The sequence below is a fragment of the Nicotiana tomentosiformis genome, chromosome 10 (genome assembly GCF_000390325.3).
Source record: "Nicotiana tomentosiformis chromosome 10, ASM39032v3, whole genome shotgun sequence".
Taxonomy (NCBI): domain Eukaryota; kingdom Viridiplantae; phylum Streptophyta; class Magnoliopsida; order Solanales; family Solanaceae; genus Nicotiana; species Nicotiana tomentosiformis.
This window is the reverse complement of record NC_090821.1, coordinates 64,113,931-64,137,863: the sequence shown is the minus strand read 5'-3', so window position 1 is coordinate 64,137,863 and position 23,933 is coordinate 64,113,931. Positions and strand designations below refer to the sequence as shown.

The 23,933-nt window shown below is 31.3% G+C and overlaps 2 protein-coding genes across 2 annotated transcripts; one reads left to right on the top strand and one right to left on the bottom strand.

Moving 5' to 3' along the window:
- Positions 1–4,463: 4,463 nt before the first annotated feature.
- On the bottom strand, positions 4,464–6,520 carry LOC104093508 (uncharacterized). The gene is made up of 3 exons (XM_009599257.4): positions 6,054–6,520; positions 5,827–5,912; positions 4,464–4,880 (listed from the first exon to the last, which is right to left on the bottom strand). The coding sequence occupies exons 1-3, from the start codon at positions 6,394–6,396 to the stop codon at positions 4,581–4,583; spliced, it is 729 nt and encodes a 242-aa protein (XP_009597552.1). The 5' UTR covers positions 6,397–6,520; the 3' UTR covers positions 4,464–4,580.
- A 12,786-nt stretch (positions 6,521–19,306) lies between these two features.
- LOC104098126 (E3 ubiquitin-protein ligase At3g02290-like) lies at positions 19,307–23,319 on the top strand. Its single transcript, XM_009604821.4, has 5 exons — positions 19,307–19,486; positions 20,039–20,220; positions 21,575–22,001; positions 22,085–22,194; positions 22,940–23,319. The coding sequence occupies exons 2-5, from the start codon at positions 20,098–20,100 to the stop codon at positions 22,964–22,966; spliced, it is 687 nt and encodes a 228-aa protein (XP_009603116.1). The 5' UTR covers positions 19,307–19,486; positions 20,039–20,097; the 3' UTR covers positions 22,967–23,319.
- The last annotated feature ends 614 nt before the right edge of the window (positions 23,320–23,933 follow it).

The following is a 23,933-nucleotide window of genomic DNA, read 5'->3' as shown; positions in this document are numbered from 1 at the left end:
CTAAGGTTAATCTTACGTTGGTTGTGTTGTTTGAGTGAAAAACCATAAGATAGCACTTGAAAGAACATGGGATATGGTTGTCTTTTTGGTTGGACTATTTTGTGGCTAAATATATGGTTTGTGGTGGCTGGAAGTTGTGAGAAATAATTTGATAATGTTGTGGATTCTGTTGTTAAGCTTTTCTAGGTGTTAATTAAGTTGATTGAAGAAGAAAAGATGAAAAACAAGTGATTGACGATAAAAATTAAGGTGCTAGACGTATGGGGCTGTTTTGGAAGGCATGTTTTGGATGTTTTGAACTAGAAATAATATAGTAAATATAAGTATGATGTTATGAAGGTTGTAAATTAATTTATGGAATAAGATTTGGATTCAATTTATATCTTGTTATGAGTAAAAACGAGCTTGCCGCTCAATATGATTGTTAAGATAATCGGAGAAACTCATATTGGATTATATTGATGTTGTTGCTATTGTTGGTTATAGTTGTTGTTGTTGGGTTGTTGATGACCCTTAGTGGTCTTTTGGATGTATTAAAAATAGGGGAGTTTCTGCCCTATTTTCCGTAATCCATACGACTAGCCAAATACGATGGAACGGCATTATATGTTAACGACAATATCATTTCACTTGTTGTAGATGCAAGAAGTTGTGTTGAGCTTAGTTGAATAATAAGGAATAGATCATACAAGTATGTTAAGGCTATCCCTTCTTTACTTTTGGCATGATCCATATAATACAACGAAACGAGCAAGCACGCCACTTTCACGAATGATTCTATTCCTAGAAGTACTAGGGTTACCTATGTTCTTGATTCCCCATATGTCCTATTATCATATCGTCTGTTCATGGGTCTCATGATATTCCGAGAGATCTTATTGACTTATTTCATTATGTACTTCATTCATTTATACATGTATATTGACCCATGACCAGACGGCATTATATACGCGTATAGTATATGTATATGGGGTATGGGGGAAAGGTTATGGCGTTATATACGCACCACCACCTGATCAGCTGGTATACGTTTATGATTTCGCCCACAGAGGCTGAGATGATATGATTGGATGCCCTCAGGGGCTTGATGATGTTATGTTCGCATATACATATACATGATATGACATTTATACGCATACGCATGACATTATAAATATTTTCATGATTCACAGAGCTATTCAGACTTACAGATTGAGTTCTTTACTCCATGTTTCTTTCATGCCTTTTATATATTGATTTTTATGCCTTACATACTCGGTACATTATTTGTACTGACGCCCCTATTTCTTGGGGGCCTGCGTTTCATGCCCGCAGGTACAGGTAGACAGGCTGACGGACCTCCTTCTTAGGATCCTAGCTCAGCGAGAGTTGGTGTGCTCCATTTGATCCAGAGCTGCTATTGGGTTTTGGTATGATACTTTTGTATACATTTAAGGGTATGACGGGTCCCAATCCCGTCCTTTATATAGTTTTACACTCTATTAGAGGTCTGTAGACAGTCATCTATAGTTGGATAGTATGTGGCCTTATCGACTCGCCCTACTATATTCCGCATATATATGTATATATGTCTTTTGAGTATGTCTACTCACGTATGTTATTCACATGATTCAGTAGTTTAGGGGCAAATGTTATGCATGACCTACACTTATTTTATATTTATATTTTAGACGTATGCTTAGGGGTGTTCGGTAGGTAGAACTCGGGCACTCGTCAAAGTCTATCAGTTTGGGTCATGACAGTTTGCAACATAGAAAATAACTTTTTTAGCACCATAACAATATCACTTTTAAATTAAAGTAAGTGTATCCAAGTATATCTTGTATTATCATCAATAATTGTCAAAAAAAAATGTTTCCTATCATGAGTGGGGTACTTATATGGTCCCCAAACATCCAAATGCAAGAGAGAAAGAGGATTCTCATATCTAGTTAAACTTCTAGGAAACACCAATCTACTTTGCTTAGCAAGAGGGCATACAGGGCAGTCATTATTCATTGTTATATCTACAACTTTATTATGAAATAGATCCATATTCTTCATAGTACTAACTGAGGCATGGCCTAGTCTTCTGTACCAAAGGGATCCATCCTCCTCGTTACTTTTTGTGGTTGTAGTTGATGCAAACTATTTTATTCCTCTGGCAAACTTGTACAAATCTTCTTTGAATCATTTCTTCAATATGTACAGACCACCCTTCTCTCCACCAATCTCCCTTATCTTGCCATGGTAGAGATCCTGAAATAAGCAGAAGTCAGGAAAGAAATTCACTGAGCATGACAGTTGCCTAGATAGCTTAGAAACTGATAAAAGATTGAATTTGAACTCAGGCACAAACAGGACATCATCCAATTCCACTTTATCAAGAATGATTATCTTTCCAATATGTGAAACATTAGCCTTTCCTCCTGTAGGTAAGTGAACATGATCATTGCTACATACACTTACTTTGTCCTTGGCCTCTAATACATCTAGATCACCAGCAATGTGATGTGTAGCTCCAGAGTCAATTATCCATTCTGTACAAGGAAAGTTTGCCATTAAAGAGGTAGCAATACCTGCTATGTTAGCTTGGTATCCAGGAGTTTCCTTGTTTAGCATGCTCAAAATTTTCCTGTACTGATCTTCAGTGAAGTATGGCCCTGCCTTCAATCCATCACTATTGGCTTTCCCTTCATCTTGTTGTGTTGGCTTATTATTTTTCAGAACCTCCAGTTACTATGTTAGCCGCATATGATCTCTTATTTTTGAAGTTAGTTGGGTAACCAACAAGCATGTAGTAGTTCTCCTTTGAATGGCCAGGTTTGTTGCAGTATTCACATTTCACAAAAGGCTTCTTTCCTTTGTACTTTTGTCCTCTATTGTTCTGCATTCCTAATTGCCCTCTACCTGCTTGCATAGCAACAGGATCTCCTCTATTTCCTTTAGTTGAATTTGAATTTTGGCTTTCATCCTCAATGATTATAGCATAAGCTTGATTCAGTGTTGGCTCTGTAGTTTTCATCAAGATCTGTCGCCTTGCTTGGTCATAGGTCTCATTGAGTCCACTCAGAAATCGAAAAATTCTCACACGATTCACCTTGTCGAACTTTTCTCTCAGATCCTCCCAAACCAAATGCGCATTAGATGCATATATAATGCCACTAAGTAAATCCGTAGACACTGTGTTTATGATCCACGAAAGCACAATTGCATTACATGTTTCCTAGTCCTCATGTAATTCAAACTTGAATGAGTCCTTTTTGCATGTCCCGAGCACAAACCCTAGCTTCCTCTTAGCTTGCAATGCAATTCGCATCGATCGGCGCCATAATCCATAATTCTCTGATCCAATAAGTTTTACGGGAATCAAAATTGAACTAGGAGTGTCTGAGGGATGAACAAACAAAGGATGTGTGTGGTCAGTTTTCTCAGCCGCCATTGACGTCTGCCAATTGAAGCTTCGTGAAGAAGACGATGATCAAATCGTGGTAAATTGAACCAAATCTGCGGAATTTCAGCTCTTCACCGCCCTGATACCATGTGAGCTTGATGAATCTGAGTTTATCTCTCAGATTCAACCATGCATTCACCGGTGGAATTCAATCTGGGTAAGAGCTTGAGAGAATTGGAGAGATGTAGAGATGAGAGAAAATGAATATATATTGAACAAATGTAATTACACGTGTATATGTACTACTAACTTAACTGTGGTTCTAACAACTTAACCATGGTCAATTGGGACCCACTAACTACCTTAACTAACTAGAGACTAACTTAACTACTTAATCACCTATTAACAGCCTATTCTTCACAATTAGAAGTTATAATAATCAATAGTGTAGATTGAGCATTGAATTCCAACGATGTGTAGTTGTATATTATCCATACATACTTTCAACATATTAGGTTAATTTTTTATAACAAACATGTCATAACAAACAGAGGAGGAGGGAGACTATTGTTGACGAGTTCGACGAACCCAGTAATTTTTACTCATACCCTATTTTTGTATTAGAATCTTTTTTAAATATGTATAAATGTTTAACTGCGAACCCAGTAACAAAACGAACTATGAATTCGATATCAAGTGTAGAACAAATAAACTTCAAATTCTTATTTCGCCTCTGATAACAAATAGGGTGGATCTAATAAATAAGCTATGAGTTCATTTGAAAGCAGTAGCTGCTGAAAACTCATTTGATAAGTACAAATATAGATCTCAAACAAAATTAGATAAAATGAGAAAGACATTCAAATCCGAACACACAATGTTAAATTCTGAATCCGCTTATTATATCAAAATCCATTAAGCAGTTTTGATCACTCTTTTTTTTCTCATTTCATGTTTATCATTGTTCATCAAATGAAGCTTCAAAAGAACTTGTAAAGTCTTAATTCTTCTTGTTTTTGTTTTTTGATTGAGGACTCGTTAGTACTGCTGGTATATGTAAAGCTTCAACAGAAAAAAGATTAAGAGTTAATTTGACAGATTGCCCAATAATAATCTTTGACTCACTAACTTTCCATTTCACTTCCCAGTCCATATAAGTTACAGTAATTATGAATTTACAAGAAGCACATTATGTAAATTTTTGTAATTAAGCCAAAAGCCAAAAATCTTTTTGTCTTTTGGTGGTGATTAAGTATCCCCCAAGTTTCTTGCTTTTTCTCCTCACTGCAATTGCCATGCAACTAGCATTCTGAATACAGTACTCCACCACCCCACCGCCGCCGCCGCCGACCGTCACCCGACCGCCGGCCCACATCATAATCAACCGCCATGTCATGGACTTTTTCTTCTGCCCTAAGACTAGAAGTGACACTTCTTGTTTCTTGGCCTCTTCTACTATTACAGGACCTTTCTCTTTCCCTTGTGCCACTGCCACTTCCACTTGAACCTGTTCAATAGAGAAAGTTAAAATAAAATAATTAACATATGCACAATGATCATGTAAAATTTATTTATACTATTAATGTAATTTAATTTGTTATTCATGCTAAAGAATTAACATATGTACAATGGCCGTGTAAAATTTATTTATGCTATTAGTACAATTTAACTTGTTATTATCAGCTTTATTTTTAAGCTAACAAGTTTCATTTATCACGACAGTTGCCAGCTTTAAGTTCTATATATTCACTGTGTGAAAAATATTTAATGTAATTCTAATTATTGTAATTACATATATATAGCTCCATTTAATTATTATTTATTTATAACTTATAACAAATGATACTAAGTAACTTGTAAGAACATGTTAAATTATGCTTGTTGTGCAAAAATAAATTACATTATCAATGCATATATAGCTTAGATCCTAAATACGTTTAGGCGACTTGATTGTATAAAAATCAATATGCATAAGTTAAATGCTAAAAAAAAAATTATGTATACCCACTAAAAAAAAAGTAAACATTGAATCTGGACGGTTATTTGGGGTAATAATTAGCTAACAAGTTTCATTTATCACGGCAGTTGTTAGCTTTAAGTTTTATACATTGAGTATGTGAAAAATATTTACACAATCAAGTAATTCTAATTAAAAGTTAATTATATATATAGCTCCATTTAATAAATATTTATTGATAATCTATAATAAGTGATATTAACTTGTTAAAATATATTAAATTATGCTCATTGTGCAAAAGTAAATTACATTATCACGGCATATATAGTTTAGATACTAAATATTTTAGCCGACTTGATTGTATAAAAATCAATATGCATAAGTTAAATTCTGAAGGAAAAAAAAGAATAAGAATAAGAAGATGATGATGATAAGAATATTATCTGATTAAAAGCATAATTTCTATTTAAAACTGGAAATTGATGAGACGACATACCTCAGGTCTTTTCAGCTTGCAAGTATTCTTCATGCTAACAAGAAACTCAAAAATTCTTGGATTTATTTCCTTTTTAGAATCTTCATCTGGAAAAAAAAAAAAAAAGGAACAAAAGTATGAGAATTCCCTTATGTATTAGCTAGCTCCATGTATAAAAAATTACTACAAAAAAAAAAAAAATAAAACAAAAAACAAGAATGATAACAAGAAGGGAAAAAAAGGTAAACCTTGTTTAGAAGAAAACTTCGTAAAATAGAGAAGAACAAGTAAATCATGGCTCTGAACAGTATGAGTTAATGTCCATTGCAATGCATTCTTTGATTCAAGGCTAGAATCGACCACAATCATGATTTTCCGGCCAATTATCGGTGTCGATTTCGCGATATCACCGGTGTTTTTTTCCTCAGCCATGGCTGATGAAGTATCCTTTTTCTCTTCATGATCATCACATTCAACTTTCTTAGCTAAATTCTCGTTGTTTTTGGCTTGTATAGGTGGTGAACGAATTTGAACATGAGGCCTAATTCTGTTTAGGCAAAAACTTGGCATTCTAGCTCCAGTTCTACCCATCTTTTTCTGAACTAATGTGATGAAATTAGTTCAAGGATCGATACTTATAATAAGAGAGAAAAAAGAATGTGATAATAATCATGAGGTAGTTGGACGAAGAAATGAGTGCTAAAAAAAAATACTCCACCCGTCTCATTAATTTTTGTAAACGTGCTTGATAGAAGAAACCACCTCTCTCGCAGGATTACAGGGTAAATTTGCGTACAATAGACCCTTTTAGTCCGGTCCTTCCCCAGACCCCGCGCATAGCGGGAGTTTAGTGCACCGGACTGCCCTTTTTTGATTGATCGAGTCCAGAACTTAACAAAGAAATAAAAGCTTTTGAAACTTATCGTGATCTAAAAGATGCAATAAATATTTTTTGTAGCTATGTTTGAGGGAGGGTTTTGTTTTATATATAATTCTTACTCAGCAAATAAAGAAAGTTTACTTACAAGAAACTGAGAAATTTAAAGTTAAATTATTTTTAAATATAAAAATTATTATTCTTAAGACAGGCCAAAAAAGAAAGTATTTCATAGGATAAAAAGATAAGTAATAGGAGTAATTAAAGTATGGTCTCTCTCTTTTATATTTTGTTGCAATGACTAAGCCAGCTTCTAGTATGATGAGATTGGGCCATGACAAACTTTTTTATCTTAGCTAAATTCTCATTGTTTTTGGCTTGTATAGGTGGTGAACCAATTTGAACATGAGGCTTAATTCTATTTAGGCAAAAACTTGGCATTCTAGCTCCAGTTCTACCCATCTTTTTCTGAACTAAAGTGATGAAATTAGTTCAAGGGTCGATACTTATAATATGAGAGAAAAAGAATGTGATAGTAATCATGAGGTTGTTGGAAGAAGAAATGAGTGCTAAAAAAAAAAAATGCTCCACCCGTCTCATTAATTGTTGTAAAGGTGTTTGAGGGAAGAAACAACCTCTAGCATAAATGTAGGGTAAGACGGCGTACAATAGACCATTGTGGTCCGATCCTTACCCGAACCCCGGGCATAGCGGAAGTTTAGTGCACCGAACTGTCTTTTTTTGTTTGATCGAATCCAAAACTTAACAAAAAAATAAAAACTTTTGAAACTTATCGTGATCTAAAAGATGCAATAGATATTTTTTTTAGCTATGTTTGAGCCTTTTTTGAGGGTTTTGTTTTATACATTTCTTATTCGGCAAATAAAGAAAGTTTACTTACCATAAATAGAGAAATTTAAAGTTAAATTATCTTTAAATATAAAAAAAAAAATATCATTATTAAGACATACTAAAAAAGAAAGTTATTAGTAATTAAAGTATGGTCTTTCTCTTTTATATATTTTATTATTGCAATGACTAAGCCAGCTTCTAGTATGATGAGACATTGGGCCATAAAAAACTTTTTTATGTTATGCTGTGCACCTTTTTTTCCTTCTTTTCTGATATAATCATTTTATCAACTTTGTTACCTTTAATTTGTTCCTTAGAGGGACTGTGGGACTGGTTTAGAACGTGAGTGTCATGAAGATGTAGGACCTTTTCTTCATCCTTAGGATTATTAAGTGTAACAGCTGCTAATACTTTATTGGCTACTTTGCCTTGCATCTATGCCTGTAAAATGGCCCGGGTTGATCCGTATCCGGCCCGGCCCGGACAAGTAGTTAGGGGGCCGGGTGGATTAGATCCCGGACCCGTTAAGCTCGGTATTGAAAAACCCGTAACCGCCCCGGATTGAAAACCGGCCGATCAACTTTTTTTCCAATCCGGCCCGGCCCGACCCCCCCGTTAAACACCCTTACTTGCATCTCTTATGGATTAGTTAGGAATTAGGATGCTTTATATCCCCCCCCCCCCCCCCCCCCCTTTTTTTTTAACCATTCGGTATTCGAAACCTACGACTCCTACTAATTTGGATTTAGTCTAGGTAGGCTCACTGGTGTAAATCCTTGCTTCTAAGATGTCATCGGGACTCAAATTTAAGACTTTTGATTAAAGGTGAAAAGATCACGAATAATCCCCGTACCAATTGGTGGTACATTTAGATTTTTCTTTCCTTTACTTTTATGGTGCAATGATAGAATGATCTATCATGATTTTTCATTTTTACAATCCAACTATATATTTATTGATTGTGGATTTATTTTACACTATCAGTATATATAATTTAATCTACTATATTTAGCATGTCAATTTTTTCCAAGTTGTCGACCAATACCAATTACATATGATTGGTTACATGCAATTACCTTATAAGTGATATATTTCTATTTCATTCTCTCTCATTCTTCTAGTTCTAATTGTAAATGCTCTTTTTCCAATAGGAGTTATTTTTTGCCTTGACGACGTTGTGAAAGCTTCTAGTCCTTGAGTATAAGTACTCCTATCCGCTCTTGGGTTGATAAGTCCTATTGAGTTAGTTACACATGAATACAGTCTTCTCGGGGTCGGGGTGCCTTTACGTATCGAGATTTTTCGTGAATAGCTGGGAGGAAAGAAAAGGCGGTAAATAATAATGAGAAAGGGTGCCGCATCTGGACGGGTAGAATGGATGAGCGAAAAAAGTCCATACACTAATGGAGATTGGAGTGGGGAATAACTCTTGTCTCATGTAAGACAACTAAAATTATATAGTAATTATTTAAATTGTCAGTGCATAGAATTTAACCTCATATAATATACGGAAGCATCATTTAATATTAATTTTAAATATGCTTGATGACAGCGTTATAAGCTGAATGACCCAACTCTGCAATTCAAGAACATTTTTAAAATCTTGTCGGCAATTCAAGATTTATATGTTTTTGAACTATTTTTACTTCAGTATAACACTATAACTACACAATCCCATGGATGTCATTTGGCACTAATCATATACTTTTAACGGATACTGAGTTCCCATAAAAAAAAAATTAAAAGGCGCGTATTTATAAATCATTTCTTTCTAGCGCATGGTTTGTATGATAAATAATTAGGCCAGCTTTTGTGAATCCTTATCTGCTATATTTGGTGTTTCTTTTATGGAAATTCTGGGTGATATGAAAAGAGGGGTGGGGGTTATATATATAAGGGGAGACAAAAGAACAATAAAAGGACATGGACATCAGTATCCTTTACTTAGATTCTAAGTCACTATACCAGGTGTCCTACATATATATTCATTTATTTATCATCTTGTAGTAATTTAAAAAAAAATTATAGTATGAACTATGAAGAGCCTCTGGCTTTAGTTTTGAGTCAAAATTATTATGTATATCTTGTAGTTGTCACAGCCAAACCCATTGTATGTAGTAATTTACACATTTTTGTTTCTTGGCTTATGCCACATCTAATCCAATAGAGCAAATAGCATGTGCTCGTGCTCAGTCTCATGTCGCATTTTATGTTACTCTCTTTGCTTATGGTGTCATATATATATATGCACCATTTCATCAAAAGGTTTATGGTATAGGAAGTTTTTAACGTGTTGTCATTGCTCCTCCCTCTAGTGGAGCTAGCACTTTTCATTAAGGTGATCAGTCAAACTATAAAGAAAAAAACCCACAAAAAACTAAGGGTGTCAATATAATATAATATAATATATATATATATATATATATATATATATACATAAAAAAAAATTACCTAGCTATACAATTTATTTTTTTTATGAAGGAGTATCGGTCACACATATAGTTTAGGCACAAATATATACTTTCTATATGTACACATATATCCCCTCTCTCTCTCTCATATATATATATATATATATATATATATATATAAAATACACTAATCTTGAATTGGGAAACTTCTGCTCAGTCAACCAATATATGGAGGGGGGTGTTATAGGCAATTGGGACTTTGAAGAAACCCCAATCAAAGGAATTAACCCCAATCTATGCATGTGATGGCCCAATATTCTTGCCAGTATATTTTAGTCCCCAATCTTAATGAAGTCGTCTAGTTTAGGGACTAATATATACTGGCAATTTTTGAAAGACAAAATGGAATTTCCAGCCCTAAAACTGTTTATTTTGGGCCAAGGATCCACTCAAATTTCAAGCCTAACATCCATTAGTTAGTTTTCTTGATCCGATTATCGGGCCATTTTTGTGGTGGGTTGCAGTTTAGCCCAATTAGGCTGTCTCTTTTGGCCCATGCCTGAAATGTTACCCTAAGCCGTTGGGATTTGGGAACTTTACATAACTGTCACAATTTAAAAGAAATATAATAAATTCGTAGCATGAAATCCAATATTACAGTTGTGGCAGAAAAATATTTATATTTGTAGCACACAGTTCCATTAAAATAGGAATATTAATTATTAATCTCTAAACATAAGCAATTTAAATGAAAAATCAATAATTCTTTATACAAAAATCATGCCTTTTTTTCTCTTTATCTATTAGCTTTCCTTCTTTTTCTTCATATTCTTAATTTTATTTTCTGCCGAAGCCAATATATTTTTTAAATTTTTTTCATTCGTTTTCTTTTTAATTATCTTTCTTAAGTTTTTCTCTTCCTTCTTTCTTCCTTTCTTAACATAAAGATTTTACTTCGATAATAATATACGTTAATATATACAAAATGTATATAAAAAATATATATATTGAATTAGCACATATAAAAATACATCTTCAATTAAGATGACACTTAGACATGTGAAATATACATAAAATAATATATCTTAAATTTAATTAAGATGGCATATAAATATACAAAAAACATATATATAAAAATATGAATTTGAATTAAAATGGCACTTGACATATAAAATATATTTGAAATATACATCAAAAATACATCTTAAAAATAAGATGGCACTTCACAAATAAATATACAAAAATTATATACATAAAAATACATTTTGAATTAAAGTGATACTTGATATACAACGTATAAAAGACGTATAAATCAATACATCTTGAATCTAGGTGACATTCACATATGTATCAGATTTTAAAAAATGAAGTGAAGAAGATGAATGTTGGGCTTAATTTTTATAATATGCTAATAATAAAAAAAAAGAAGTGCTCTTTATGGAATAAACAATAAATGATGCTATTTTTTAAAATAATAGTTAAAAAGGATCAAGTGTGTAAATAACTCTTGGGATTTTAGCATGGTGTGACAACGTACCCACATAATTAGCAAAAATAGCTCTAGTTATAGATATTGGCTCCAAATAGCCAATAATTGTATATCACAACAATAATGTGCATATCACAACCTTTTCTTCTTCCTTGTGTATATTAAAGTTTTATTTTTCTTCTTTGTATATATATATATATATATATATATATATATATATATATATAGTTATTTAACGTTTATTGTTGCCTTTTATCAATGTATATCACAATAAAAATAATTATACTATTTTCATATCGCGGTGTAACATCAAATGTATATCGAAAATTTATTTTTATTCATGTATATCAAAATTTTATTTACTCCTATAATTATATTTATTATTTTTATATTTTAAAAGTTGCTCTAAACTTGTTATATCAAAAAATTATTTTCCTTCTTTGATCAATAAAAAATTTAGAGTAAGTTTATTCAGAATGAAGTTTACTCTCTTAAAATTAGTAAGGACTATTTGATTCCATATTAACCTTTTATTGCCTTATCTAACAATGTATATCATGATATACAACATGATATACACACGGGTACACATGATGATATACATAGATATACACTACCTCAAACACATATTTGCTTTTTAACAATTAAAAAAAGAATAGGGAAGAAGAATAAGGAAAAAAAAATGGAGTATGCCAAAGAGATACAAATCAAATCGAAAAGGCAACAATCGGATGAAGACAAGAAGAAAACTAGATAAAAAGCAAATCTTTTTATAGAATTATCGTCGTGATAAAACGATCTTAACTTTCATAGAAAAATATATTTAACCATTACAACTTCCCAAATATTATCAAAGAACACATGCCCTTCTAAATCCAGATTGAAGAAGAAAATTTGCTAGATTGAAGAAGAAGAAAAAAGAAGAAGAGATTGAATAAGAAATTTGGAGAACAAATACGAGGAGAGAGAAGAAAAAAATACGGGGAGAGAGAATAAATAAAAAACTAGGGTTATTTAGGATTTGGCTATATAATGCTAATTTTTTATGGCTATCTTTACCAAACTTAATACAAGACTAAAATATTGCCAATTCTCTTTATGGGTTGTCAATTGTCATACCATGCCCCTTTCTGTACGCCGTTAGGTATGTATTTGAGTGAAAATAATATGCACTAATCAGTTTTGGGACAGGTAATTAAATAATAGATTGCAAAATCATTGAAAAATAGTCACCATTTTGCTGAAACACGAAAAGTTTTAGCATAATATGCTAGATTATGGAGCTCGTGCGTATATACTTCCATCATATTATGTTGGAACTCCAACACACGGAAAATTCAAGCATAATATGATGTATTATGGAGTTTTTGTGTATCCACTTTTAGCATATTATGTTAGAATTCTAGCACATTATGCTAGAATCTTATATGTAAAAAATTTGAACCCCAGCATATTATGCTGGAATATTTTCGGAATTTTAAAGGTGTTTTTGTTCAGATTTTATTTTTGCATAAAAAATGGTTAAATTTCGATTACTTTTGAAACTGTGATTATTTTTTAATTATCAATTGTAAATCTGACTATTTCTGATTTCCCGATGTATTTGAGGATTGCCTCTCCATGACACGTGTCTTTCTCCTCATTTTCAATAACAAATTCAAATAGGCTTGACCTTTCAGCTTGAATTATTTATGACTGCTAGACCCTAAACATAATCTTTGATTATCGACTTCTCCGACCAATATATATATATATATATATATATATATATATATATATATATGCATCTCTTTTGTGGAAATGAGTTTGAACTTAATATAAATATAATACATTTTTATTACATTTATTTATATATTAATAGAAAGAGACTAAAATAATGATGATGGAGCCATAGTTGCTTGTGTTTTTGTCATCTTCAAATGGAAAATATCAATTAATTGAACCACCTCATAAAAGCACAAGAGTCTAACATCTTTATTTTTGAAAATTGTGAATGGCTTCCCCACTGAAATAAAGGAAGATTCTTCACCATTGATTCCATGCACCAACTATGAAGCTTCTCTCTATCCTTTCCTTATTTTTTTATTAGTAATTCATTTCACAAGTCTTTCTTATCATATAGTGTCCCTATAGATAAGATTGGTCACCAACGTCAGCTAAACTTATATTTATTGAATGATTATCTAAACAAAATTTATCTAAAGAGGAGACACCATGATTTGAAGTTTTTAATTTGTCATAGTTATAGATTCGTTTCAATAATTTTTCTAATACAATTACAACATTACTGAATCAATATTCAATGCTTTAATTAGCTCTGTCCCTGACCTAGCATTATGTTATCCGTTAAACATGCATTATGTTATAGGTTCGCAATTAAATATTTATTCAATAAATTTTCTAATACAATTACAACATTACTAAAACATTATTCAATGCTTTAATTAGCTCTGCCCCTGACCTAGCATTATGTTATCCGTTAAATATGCATTATGTTATTCACATGAGCTTAAGTAGAATATGGCATGTGCTATTTTATTTACTTTTTTTGGGGGGTTTGGGGGGGGGGGAGGGGATTTGGGGAGATCATATAATTTAACTTTCATATCAGGGAAATATCAAAAGTCACGAAAATAGTAGAAACCGTTAGAAAGATGTAGACGAATTTTAACAAACTAGTTTTAGGGTACGCGCGTTGCGCGTGTTCCCCACATCAATAAGTAAATAATTTTTAAAAACTCACAAAAGTATTATATTAAACAGTATCTAAGTTTTAATAAAAATAAAATATATAACTTTCTAAAAGTATATATGTTGATCCCAAATCCAACCCAATGAAAGTACTTAAGTTTTGTAAGAATATCTTATGAAAATTTTTGTTATTTTTATGCCTTAATATCGAACAAACAAGTAAAACAATTACTTTTATCCCGACGAGTTGGCCTGTAATTCCTATAAAATTTAATAAGTAAAAATTTAAGTTTTAAAATGACTATTGTTGAGTCAATAATTTACAATAATAAATTAATATATAAAAATATACGGAGTTTTCATTTGTAAGAATATTTGTGAAAAGAAAAAGAAAAATAATTAACAATAACTCATTTAGAATATATTTCATCCTTATTATTTCAAGTTTGCATACGTCAATAGAAAAATATTTATTGATTATATGTTATTTTACAATTATTGAGTAAATTCTATACATTTATAGATGATGTTTGCAAGTCAAAAATTATTGAGTGTAGCTTCAATTATTATATAAAAAATTTTAAAAATAAAATTTTAATTAATTTTAAAATCCTAAATACTAAAACATTTAACATGGAATGTATTATAATTATGGTACAAAAGTAAATAATTTATTTAAAGTAAAATCTTAATTGATTCAAAATTTAAAATATTAGATTTCTTTTATCTAATTCAAATAAAGAGTTATTTAATAACTAAAAATTTAGTTGATTTAAAATTTTTAATATTAAATAAATAATTAAATATCGTGAACAAAATTTATATCTAAAATTATAAAATAATTAATAAAGGAGATAAATCAATATTAAACAAACATTGAAATCCTTATCAAATGCTCATTCCTAATGTCTATATACGTTGAATAAACGGGAAAAATTTACAAACAAATTGTTTGAATGGTATAAGGTCAACTTAATTAATTACTCATTTAAGTAAAATGTCAAAATAAAAAAGTGACTACTACCTTAAGTCATAATGTTAACTACACACGTTTATAAGACAAAAACGTTTTGGTGGGATTAATCTACATAATTAAAATAAGGAAAAATTTACTAATAAGTCAAATTTTAGTTAATTTTAAAGTCGTAGATATTAGGAAGTTAATTAAATGACTATTCCTAAATAGTAAAAAATTAATTAAATGAATATTCCTAAATATTAGGAAAATAATTGAATGACTATTTTGTCTAGTGTAAACTTTAATTTTGAAGGGTAAAAAAGGCGAACGACATTTCGCTAAGGGCCTTCGTGCTTTTAATATAGTATAGACTAGTCATTGGGCATGCGCGTTGCGCATCTATCCCATGTAATTAGTATAAAGTTTAAAAAATTATATCGTTTTGTACATAAATGATAAAATGCTTTGAATCAAAATTGTATATGTAAGAAAACGATTGCACTTAGAAATCATAACAATCTGAATATTTAAGCTAAGAAAAATAAAAGGAGAAGATAAAATATAAGAACTGTAAATATTAGCTCAAAAATATTATTATACGTGGGAGTTAAAGAGTTTAACTTTGTAAAGTAAAAAAATTCAGATACATATACTTTCCTCAATTCTTTGATAATCCTAAGTCAGATTTAATATTACCAAATTAACTTTTGTTATTAATATTGAAGGTATTATTAATATAATTTTTAAGGTCATAAAAGTCCAATTATATTATAGGGTCATTTTAGTTTTTCATATTTAACTTTTGATCTTCATGCTTATAATATATACTAGTCTTAAAGTACGGGCGTTGCACGTGTATTTTATGTCAATGAATTTATATATTATAAAAATTACATAGATATTATTCACAAATGTACCTGAATTATTTAATATAAAATTTAAAAAATTCAAATTCCTTAAAAAAATAATGAACGTTAATCACATTTATCCAACTTAATAAAAGAAGATCAATGCTTTACAAATACCTTATTTTGGACTTTCATTAGGGATATATTTAGATTCTCATGCCATTCTTTCTAGGTAGATTCGACCATTATCATGATAAAGAGACTATAAAAACTAATAAAGGTTGGTACTTCATTTTGCTCAATAGTGATGGGTAATATCAGCTAGCCGCATATCAATAATTTGATATTTATTTACAATTACATGCAAGGCTTATCCGGTAAATAGATTTATCAACACTATGAGTGGCCACGAAACTCTATAACAACACTTTTGAAAAGTATTTATTAACATTTTCTTATAAAAGAATAGCTTGACATAGCTAATTTTAATGTTCTAATATAAAAAAAATATTTAAATGATAATTTTGTTTAATGTGATATTTATTTTTTAAATGATAAAAATGTCGGTCGATTTTTGAAGTTTCGTACTTTTATAATAGTCTAGATTGATTGAGGAAGATAAAATTAAAATAAAAGAGAAACTATATATTAGTAGTTTTTAGTTTTAGTCTCACATTATTTATCACATAATTAGAATAATTAATATAATTTATTGAAAATACTAAGTGAAGTAAAATTGTTCTTCAACAAAATTACTCATTGATGTTAAAAAATTATTTTGTTCGTCATGAATACAATTAGAGTACTATTAGGATGTCAATTTCCAATTGCCACGTAAAAGCTATTTCAAAAGGCGTCTATAAATTTTATACTATCGTCCAAATAAAAACTTTACACATTTATTTAAGGTACAATTTTAAAGTCCTAAATTTTAGGTATCTAGTTTAAATAAGAAAAGATATAACAAAATTTTAATGAATTTTTAGGTCCTAAATATTAGGAAAAATAATTAAATAACTATTTTATCTAGTGTGAACTCTATTTTTTAAAGGGTAAAAAATGCGAACGACATTTCGCTAAAGGTTCGTGCTTTTAATATAATATAGATAAATAGATAAATATTTTTAGTATATGTGCGTTGCACGTGTATATACCGCATCAAACAATAAAAATTATATTTGAGAAAAATAAATTAAGTAAAATAACAATTGACGTTAAAATAGATGCAATAATAAATTCATTTAGTTCAACTATTGTTATTATATATATTGATGCAATGGTGGGTTCAAATACTTAATATATTCTAAACATGCAAATAATTTAGTTTATTAGTTAGTATATCCTATATATAATTATTGATAAGCTGCTTGTTGTATGTTTTCTTTTATCGCTTTGGTCACTATGACTGAAATTTTTGTTGCCCAACCTACAACAAATAAAGTGCACACCGATATTAAAAAAATGAAAACTTTGCGTCAATAATGAAAACTTTAGTGCCGTCCTTCTTTTTCTTTTTTCATTCAATAAAAATATTTAAGTACTTTTAATTTCTTACTAAAATTTTACAATTTGACCACATATAATATATATGTTGTCACGTTAAACTTTTAATATTATGTCAAAGTAGTAATCTATACTATATTAAAAACACGAAAACTCTTGGTGAAATGTGATTGAACTTTTTACCCTTTAAAAATAGTTTTCACATTGAACAAAATAATCATTTAATTATAAAAATTTTCGTTATTAATAAAATTAATTTTTTAAAGTTATGTATATTTTGTGTATTCTTATATTATTTGTTTAGGTTTGATGTAGTCCATCATTGTGAGTCCAACTCTTTTTTTCTTTTGGAAGGAGAGTCCAACTCTAACACTAAATACGATGACACGTACATAAGTTCTATTTTCTTGTTCCTTTCTATTTTAATTATAGTTTATGGACAGTAATAATACTGCAATCTTTCATCTTTCGTTCTTCAATTATGAACTCGATTTCTACTATAACTCAATCCAAAATTTAAATTTGTCCACTCCTAGTGAATTCTTGTAGGAACAAACTTTAGACGTTAAAATGTATAGTAAAAATTCCATGTGAAAAATTAATCCTCTCAGCTTTAAACTCTACAATTGAAACTCTAAATTAAAGGAAACATATAAAGACAAAAATAGTACATTATAAATTTTCCTATAGACCGTCTTAATTAAAAGAACAACAACACTTGTATTGCAAATAAATGAACATTCTTTAAATTTACAAAATAAATAAAATTATAAAACTATTAAATTATATTGTACAATTATTTATTTACACTTCTATTGTCTTTTGTATTAAACTCCTGATAGGACATTTATTTCTTAGAAGTTATTGGGAAACTTTTGATCAATTTGCGAAGTTTATGCTTTTAATACAATCTATATGTAGAAGAAATTCATATGTTAATTTCCCTTAAAAACGGAGGATGTATGATAGTCTCATTATACTAATTACATTGAATAGACAACGACACTAATGAAGAAAACATATGGAGCATGGAAGACTGTAATTTGTTCGCCTACTATATTCCTACTTCATTTCTCCATTCCTTGTGTTACTTTTTCAAATAAGGAAGGTCATGATTACACAAAGTTTAGTTGGTTTTGAATTCCTAAATATTAGAAAAATAATTAAATGTCTATTCCTAAATATTAGGAGACTAATTAAATTACTATTTTGTCTAATATAAAACATATTTTTAAAAGGTAAAAATGCAAAAAATATTTTATTAAATGCCTTCGTACTTTTAATATAAAATATATGATGGAGGTTTGTATATCAATAGTAATCAATTGATTATTAAATGAATATAGTCCATCTTAAAAAATGAGAAGACAAGAGGAACAATATAAGTAATAAGTATTTCAAGTTATGGTTTGATTGCTACAATTCAATTCTACACCACTTTGGTTTACTACTTTGTCAATTAAACTTACTAAAAAAGTAAAACGCTCTCTATTAAAAAGTTTCTTAATTTTAGAGTTTAGTGTTTGAATTAAAAACAAACATATATATACCAATTATTCGACCATATTCCGTGATGATAAGTGTGCGTTTCAACTTTCAATTCCAAAAAGTATGTTTTCTCGTCCTTTATTTTTCCTTAAATTTAATTTTAAATTATTATTCGCAGGACCGAATTCATCTCCAAAATTGAAAAAAATTAAGAAACTGCAATATATGCAAGTTGTTTTTATAACGCATTATAATATCTTCTCTATATATTTAAAATCTTTGGAATATTAGATCAAGTGGGAGTAGGATTTAGTAGTAAAATATATTTAGGTGTACCTTAAACAGAACAAAAGGGACAGAGGTATAAATTTTCAGCTAATTCCTCGCCGTGATACCTTATAAACCCGCAATATATAGAGAGAGTTTTCCATATAATCCGAGATTCTAATAAAAAAAGGCTCCAACTTTTCCTTTTTTGTGTCAACTCTCTTTCCTCAATTCTCAAAACTCTTCATTATTTGTTTCCACAGCACAGACCCTTTGCTACCCAAAATCTTTTTTCTGGTAAAGTCACCCCTCTTTCTCTCTGTTTCTCTTCTGCATATATTGTTTTTTAATGATCATGTTTTTGTGTGTGTTTGTTTGTGTTTTTGTGATCAATGAGTCTTGCATGTTATGGTTATGGTGTTTGTTATCAATATATCTTGTGTGTGACACCTTAATTGAATCTCACGTCGACAAAATAATGCTGGATATATAAGTAAATATGCCTTATATTCTAGTGATGCATAAAGCGGACAATATTACTAGTGGATTGGGATGTTACGGTGTGTGTGATTTTTCAAACGCCAAACAATAGAACCCTTGTTCTGTTTCTGTAGGTCTTAAGTCTCCTTTTGCTGATGAGTTAATTTTTCATTGATTGATTGCATTATCTGTTAAATGAAATAATTTTCCTAGCAATTTTTGGGGGAAAAAGGAAAAAATTATCTTTTATTTCTTGTTAATCTTGCATTAAGAGCAATAAATTGGGAAAAGAAATTTACTATTTTTGGTCTGACATTTTTATACAGTTTAGTGTTTAGTTTTGTTTGCTTATTTATAGTTTGTTTATAGCTTTAAGGGAATTGCTGCTGAAAGTTTGAAGATTTTATGTGATGATTTGAAAAAACATCATGGGTTCAGTTTGTTGTTGTTTCACTGTTTCTGATGTTGGAGAGAATGCTGCTGCCTCAAATGATCATAACCATAGCAACTGCCAGTGTTTTAGTTGCTGCTTTCACAACATAATTAATAAGGTACCTGTTGAAAATTCTTTGCTTTTGGCTATGAAGTAATTGTATATTTTATCTTATCCTAATGTTTGGATGATGCGCTGAACTATTTAATGTTTCACATTGTTTGGAAGGGGAGCCTTGGAACAACAGTAAAAGGTTGTCTCCATATGAGCTATAGGTCACGAGTTCGAGCCTTGGAATCAGCCACTAATGCTTGCATTAGGGTAGGCTGCCCACATCACTACCCCTATGGTGCGGCCCTTCCCCGGGCCCTACGTGAACGCAAATGCTTCGTGCACCGTGTTGCCTTCTACCACTAAGCTAATTCTGCCTTGTCAGTTTTCTATGAATAAATGATGGCAAGATTCTTAACTACCGAAAACTAATCGTGTCTAACTGAAGTAGTTAATTAGTTGGACCACCAGCTCAACCAACTATAGCAATAATGAATATTTAAGTAGCACAACAGGTGAAGATGATTCCAAGGAAAAACTTCAACTACCTTAAAGAGCTAGGGAGATGACCTACCTTGCTCTTGTGCAAAGAATAATGTAGTCCTTTGAATCCCAAACCTAAAGGATTTAAGATTATACTAACATGAAGGATGTGCAGCATCTTTTGTCCTTGCTCAATTCGCAGCATACTGTTTGATTATAGATATTGGTTTAGCTTTTAGCATCTAATACATCAAACATCAGTCGTTGTTTGCTTTTAATATTCTGTTTTAATGTATTATGAGCAAAGATGACACTTGATGGAACTTTCTTTTTCCTGTTTTATTAGCTCATAGATTAGTAAAATCACAGAATAGCAATACTCTTTGCTTGGTGCGAAATTGTATATGTGAGATGCTAATGTGATCATGTATCAACTTTAATAGTTTAGACATGGAAAAGCTCTCTTGTTTTTGAAGAACAGTGAAACAAACCACAGAAACGAATATTGCTGACTTGAGTCCATTGTTTATTACCGCTAACCTGGAAAATTCTAATTATAGCTGTAGTAACAACAATCATGAGTTCATGACTATATTGCTAGCGTAGTTGCATCCTTTTTGCAAATAACTCGTTCTCGTAATGGGGAGCCTTGGCGTATCTGAAAAAGTTGCTGCCATTTGACTAGGAGGTCACAGGTTCGAGTCGTGGAAACAGGCTCTTGTAGAAATGTAGGGTAAGGCCGTGTACAATAGACCCCTGTTATACGCCCCTTCCCCGGACCCCGTGCATAGCGGGGGCTTAGTGCACCGGACTGCCTTTTTTCATTCTACTTTTTCCTAGTTAAGATACTAATTGTTCCTAGTTAAGATACTAACTTTTTACAATATGCTGACTGTTCCTTATCATGAAATTGACTTTTAAGTATTACTTGTCATCAGTGTGGAGCCGTATTTGGTCGAGCACAAGAAACTGCTGTGACTTCAGCTAATCAAGGCCCGTCATCTTCGAATGCTGTAGTTACCGTCAATAGTTCATGTAATACAATCAGTTCTCAGGGTAGTGTTTTACCAAATAATGCTGCTCCAACACAGCCACAAGTGCAACAAGAAGTTGCATTTAGACGACAGGACAAAAGTACAAGTCAATCACGAGTTGAGCCTGAACCAGTCGGAGATGCTGATGTTGAAATAACACAAAGACTTCTACAAGCAGCAGACAAGCTGATTAAATTAGACTGCGAAGGAGGATGTAAAGAATATTGTCCCGAGTCCCCTGAGAAGGAAAATTCATCAAAGATGAAGACTGGATTTCTGTATGCGGTTTCCTCATCGGAAGATGAGGATGTATGTCCAACATGCCTCGAAGGTAGCTTGTGTTGTTTAACAATTTTGTGTTGGTAAAGAACTATTTGAATATGCTTAATTTTTCAAATGACTTTTTTTTTGCAGAGTATACACCAGAGAATCCCAAGATATCGACAAAATGTTCACATCATTATCACCTCAGCTGTATTTACGAGTGGCAGGAGAGAAGTGAAAAATGTCCAGTTTGTGGAAAGGCAAGAGTTTTTGTTTCTTTTACTTTTCTCTTTTTATGTTACTCTGGTGCATTGCAAGTTTGCATTATCTTATTTGTTGCATAGTCAAGTTAAATCTTCCGCAAAGGAGGAGTCAAAAAATTTATATGTTAGTCTAATAACTAATGCTTTATCAATGAACTGCTAGATTTGCTTTTCCTCTTTACTAGTTTGCGTCATGTTTGTGTTTGCATCAAGAACTTTAAATGGCATGTTATATACATTCTTTGTCAGTATTGTAACATATATAGGTTTAAGAATAAAGTTTTGTTATCTGAAAATGACAGCAGTGTATGTAGTAAATAGTCACTTGCTCATTCAGATGGCTCAGTTATTGAGCCGGTATATATATGTTGTTAAAGTTGCTAATATTTTGGCGATATATATCTGCAATCTGATCTCTATACACTGTAGCTTGATTACCTCAATAATTTTATCGGATGCTTTAATACCTTTAGAATTTTGGATGTTAACGGTAGAAGGTCTTAAGAAGAAAGTCAGCATTTACTCATGTCTAGTGTTTTCTTAAGACAGATTTCGACTTCTACTTTCGGCAACAAATATGTTGTATACCTTTGATTTAAAAGATAACAAAAGATCATAGAATTATACTTGGAAAAAAATTGTGCGAAGAGCTTTAGTGATGCCTAAACTTGATATATTTTTGGTTATACAGTTTAAGTTATTTACCTCTGATTCTCTAACACTCTTTTATTTCCTTTCCCAGTTGATGCAATTCGAGGAAACAAATTAGTGTACGGATCTGAAGAGAAGGAGCTAAACGAGAATGAAAAGCAGACGTATATGTGAAGATTTCCTGCAACTTAGTAAGGTGTACATAATTCTTGACTACACTGGTTCCCAACATCTTAGATTTACTCTGGAGTTGTTCGTTTCTTTGGTGTTTTTAACTTTTGATTATTTGGAACATGCCCTGTTATACAACAGATTGAAGAGTAACACGATATACGGTCAAGAGAACACTTGTTTCCCCTTAAAATCTGTTTGGTGTTTATACTTTTGGCTCCTCGGCTTTTTGATTGCTGCTACATGTAAAGCAAGTGAGACCAACTACTTGTGCTAATGAAATTTAGATGATTGATTTTATCAGCTTATACTATCTTTTTGCCCCATGGTCTTTACATCTTAATTAAGATTGGTGGCACAATGCTACAAGTCTTTTACACCTCAAGTACTTATATTTGCCAGTTGCCTATGCTAACATTAAGGTAAGTACAGAGTTTCTATTTTTACAGCCTGATGAAATTATTAAATTACTCAAAGAAACACCAAAACAATTAGGATATAGGTGACATCCTAGGCAAGTCCTATATCGACAAGAGATACTGGGTATATATAAGTAAACATGCCTTAAATCTTAGTAATGCATTTTAAAGCGGTGCGGGCCTAGGCCCAAAGCGAACAATATCCCTAGTGGACTAGGCTGTTACACATGGTATCAGAGCCACTTCACGTGCAACCTTGAACAATGCTGGGGAAAACGTCAACGTCCTCGCTAAGTCCCTAAAGGAGGTGTATGTTACACCCTAGGCAAATCCTACATCGACAAAACACGAGAAAGATGCTTGGTATACAAGTAAACATGTCTTATATCCTAGTGACGCATTTTAAAGCCGTGCGGGCCTAGGCCCAAAGCAGACAATATCACTAGTGGGCTTGACTGTTACAGGATATCAAAACAATTTTTAGCAATTAGGAGC

What these genes read in the sequence shown, in the direction of transcription:
- LOC104098126 (XM_009604821.4), top strand. Translation starts at nt 20,098, where the DNA reads ATGGGTTCAGTTTGTTGTTGTTTCACTGTTTCTGATGTTGGAGAGAAT. An exon ending in TTCACAACATAATTAATAAG is followed by an intron (nt 20,221 to 21,574) that starts GTACCTGTTGAA and finishes ACTTGTCATCAG; the next exon opens with TGTGGAGCCGTATTTGGTCG. An exon ending in ATGTCCAACATGCCTCGAAG is followed by an intron (nt 22,002 to 22,084) that starts GTAGCTTGTGTT and finishes TTTTTTTTGCAG; the next exon opens with AGTATACACCAGAGAATCCC.
- LOC104093508 (XM_009599257.4), bottom strand. Translation starts at nt 6,396, where the DNA reads ATGGGTAGAACTGGAGCTAGAATGCCAAGTTTTTGCCTAAACAGAATT. An exon ending in GAAGTTTTCTTCTAAACAAG is followed by an intron (nt 5,913 to 6,053) that starts GTTTACCTTTTT and finishes TTTTTTTTCCAG; the next exon opens with ATGAAGATTCTAAAAAGGAA. An exon ending in GCAAGCTGAAAAGACCTGAG is followed by an intron (nt 4,881 to 5,826) that starts GTATGTCGTCTC and finishes TCTATTGAACAG; the next exon opens with GTTCAAGTGGAAGTGGCAGT.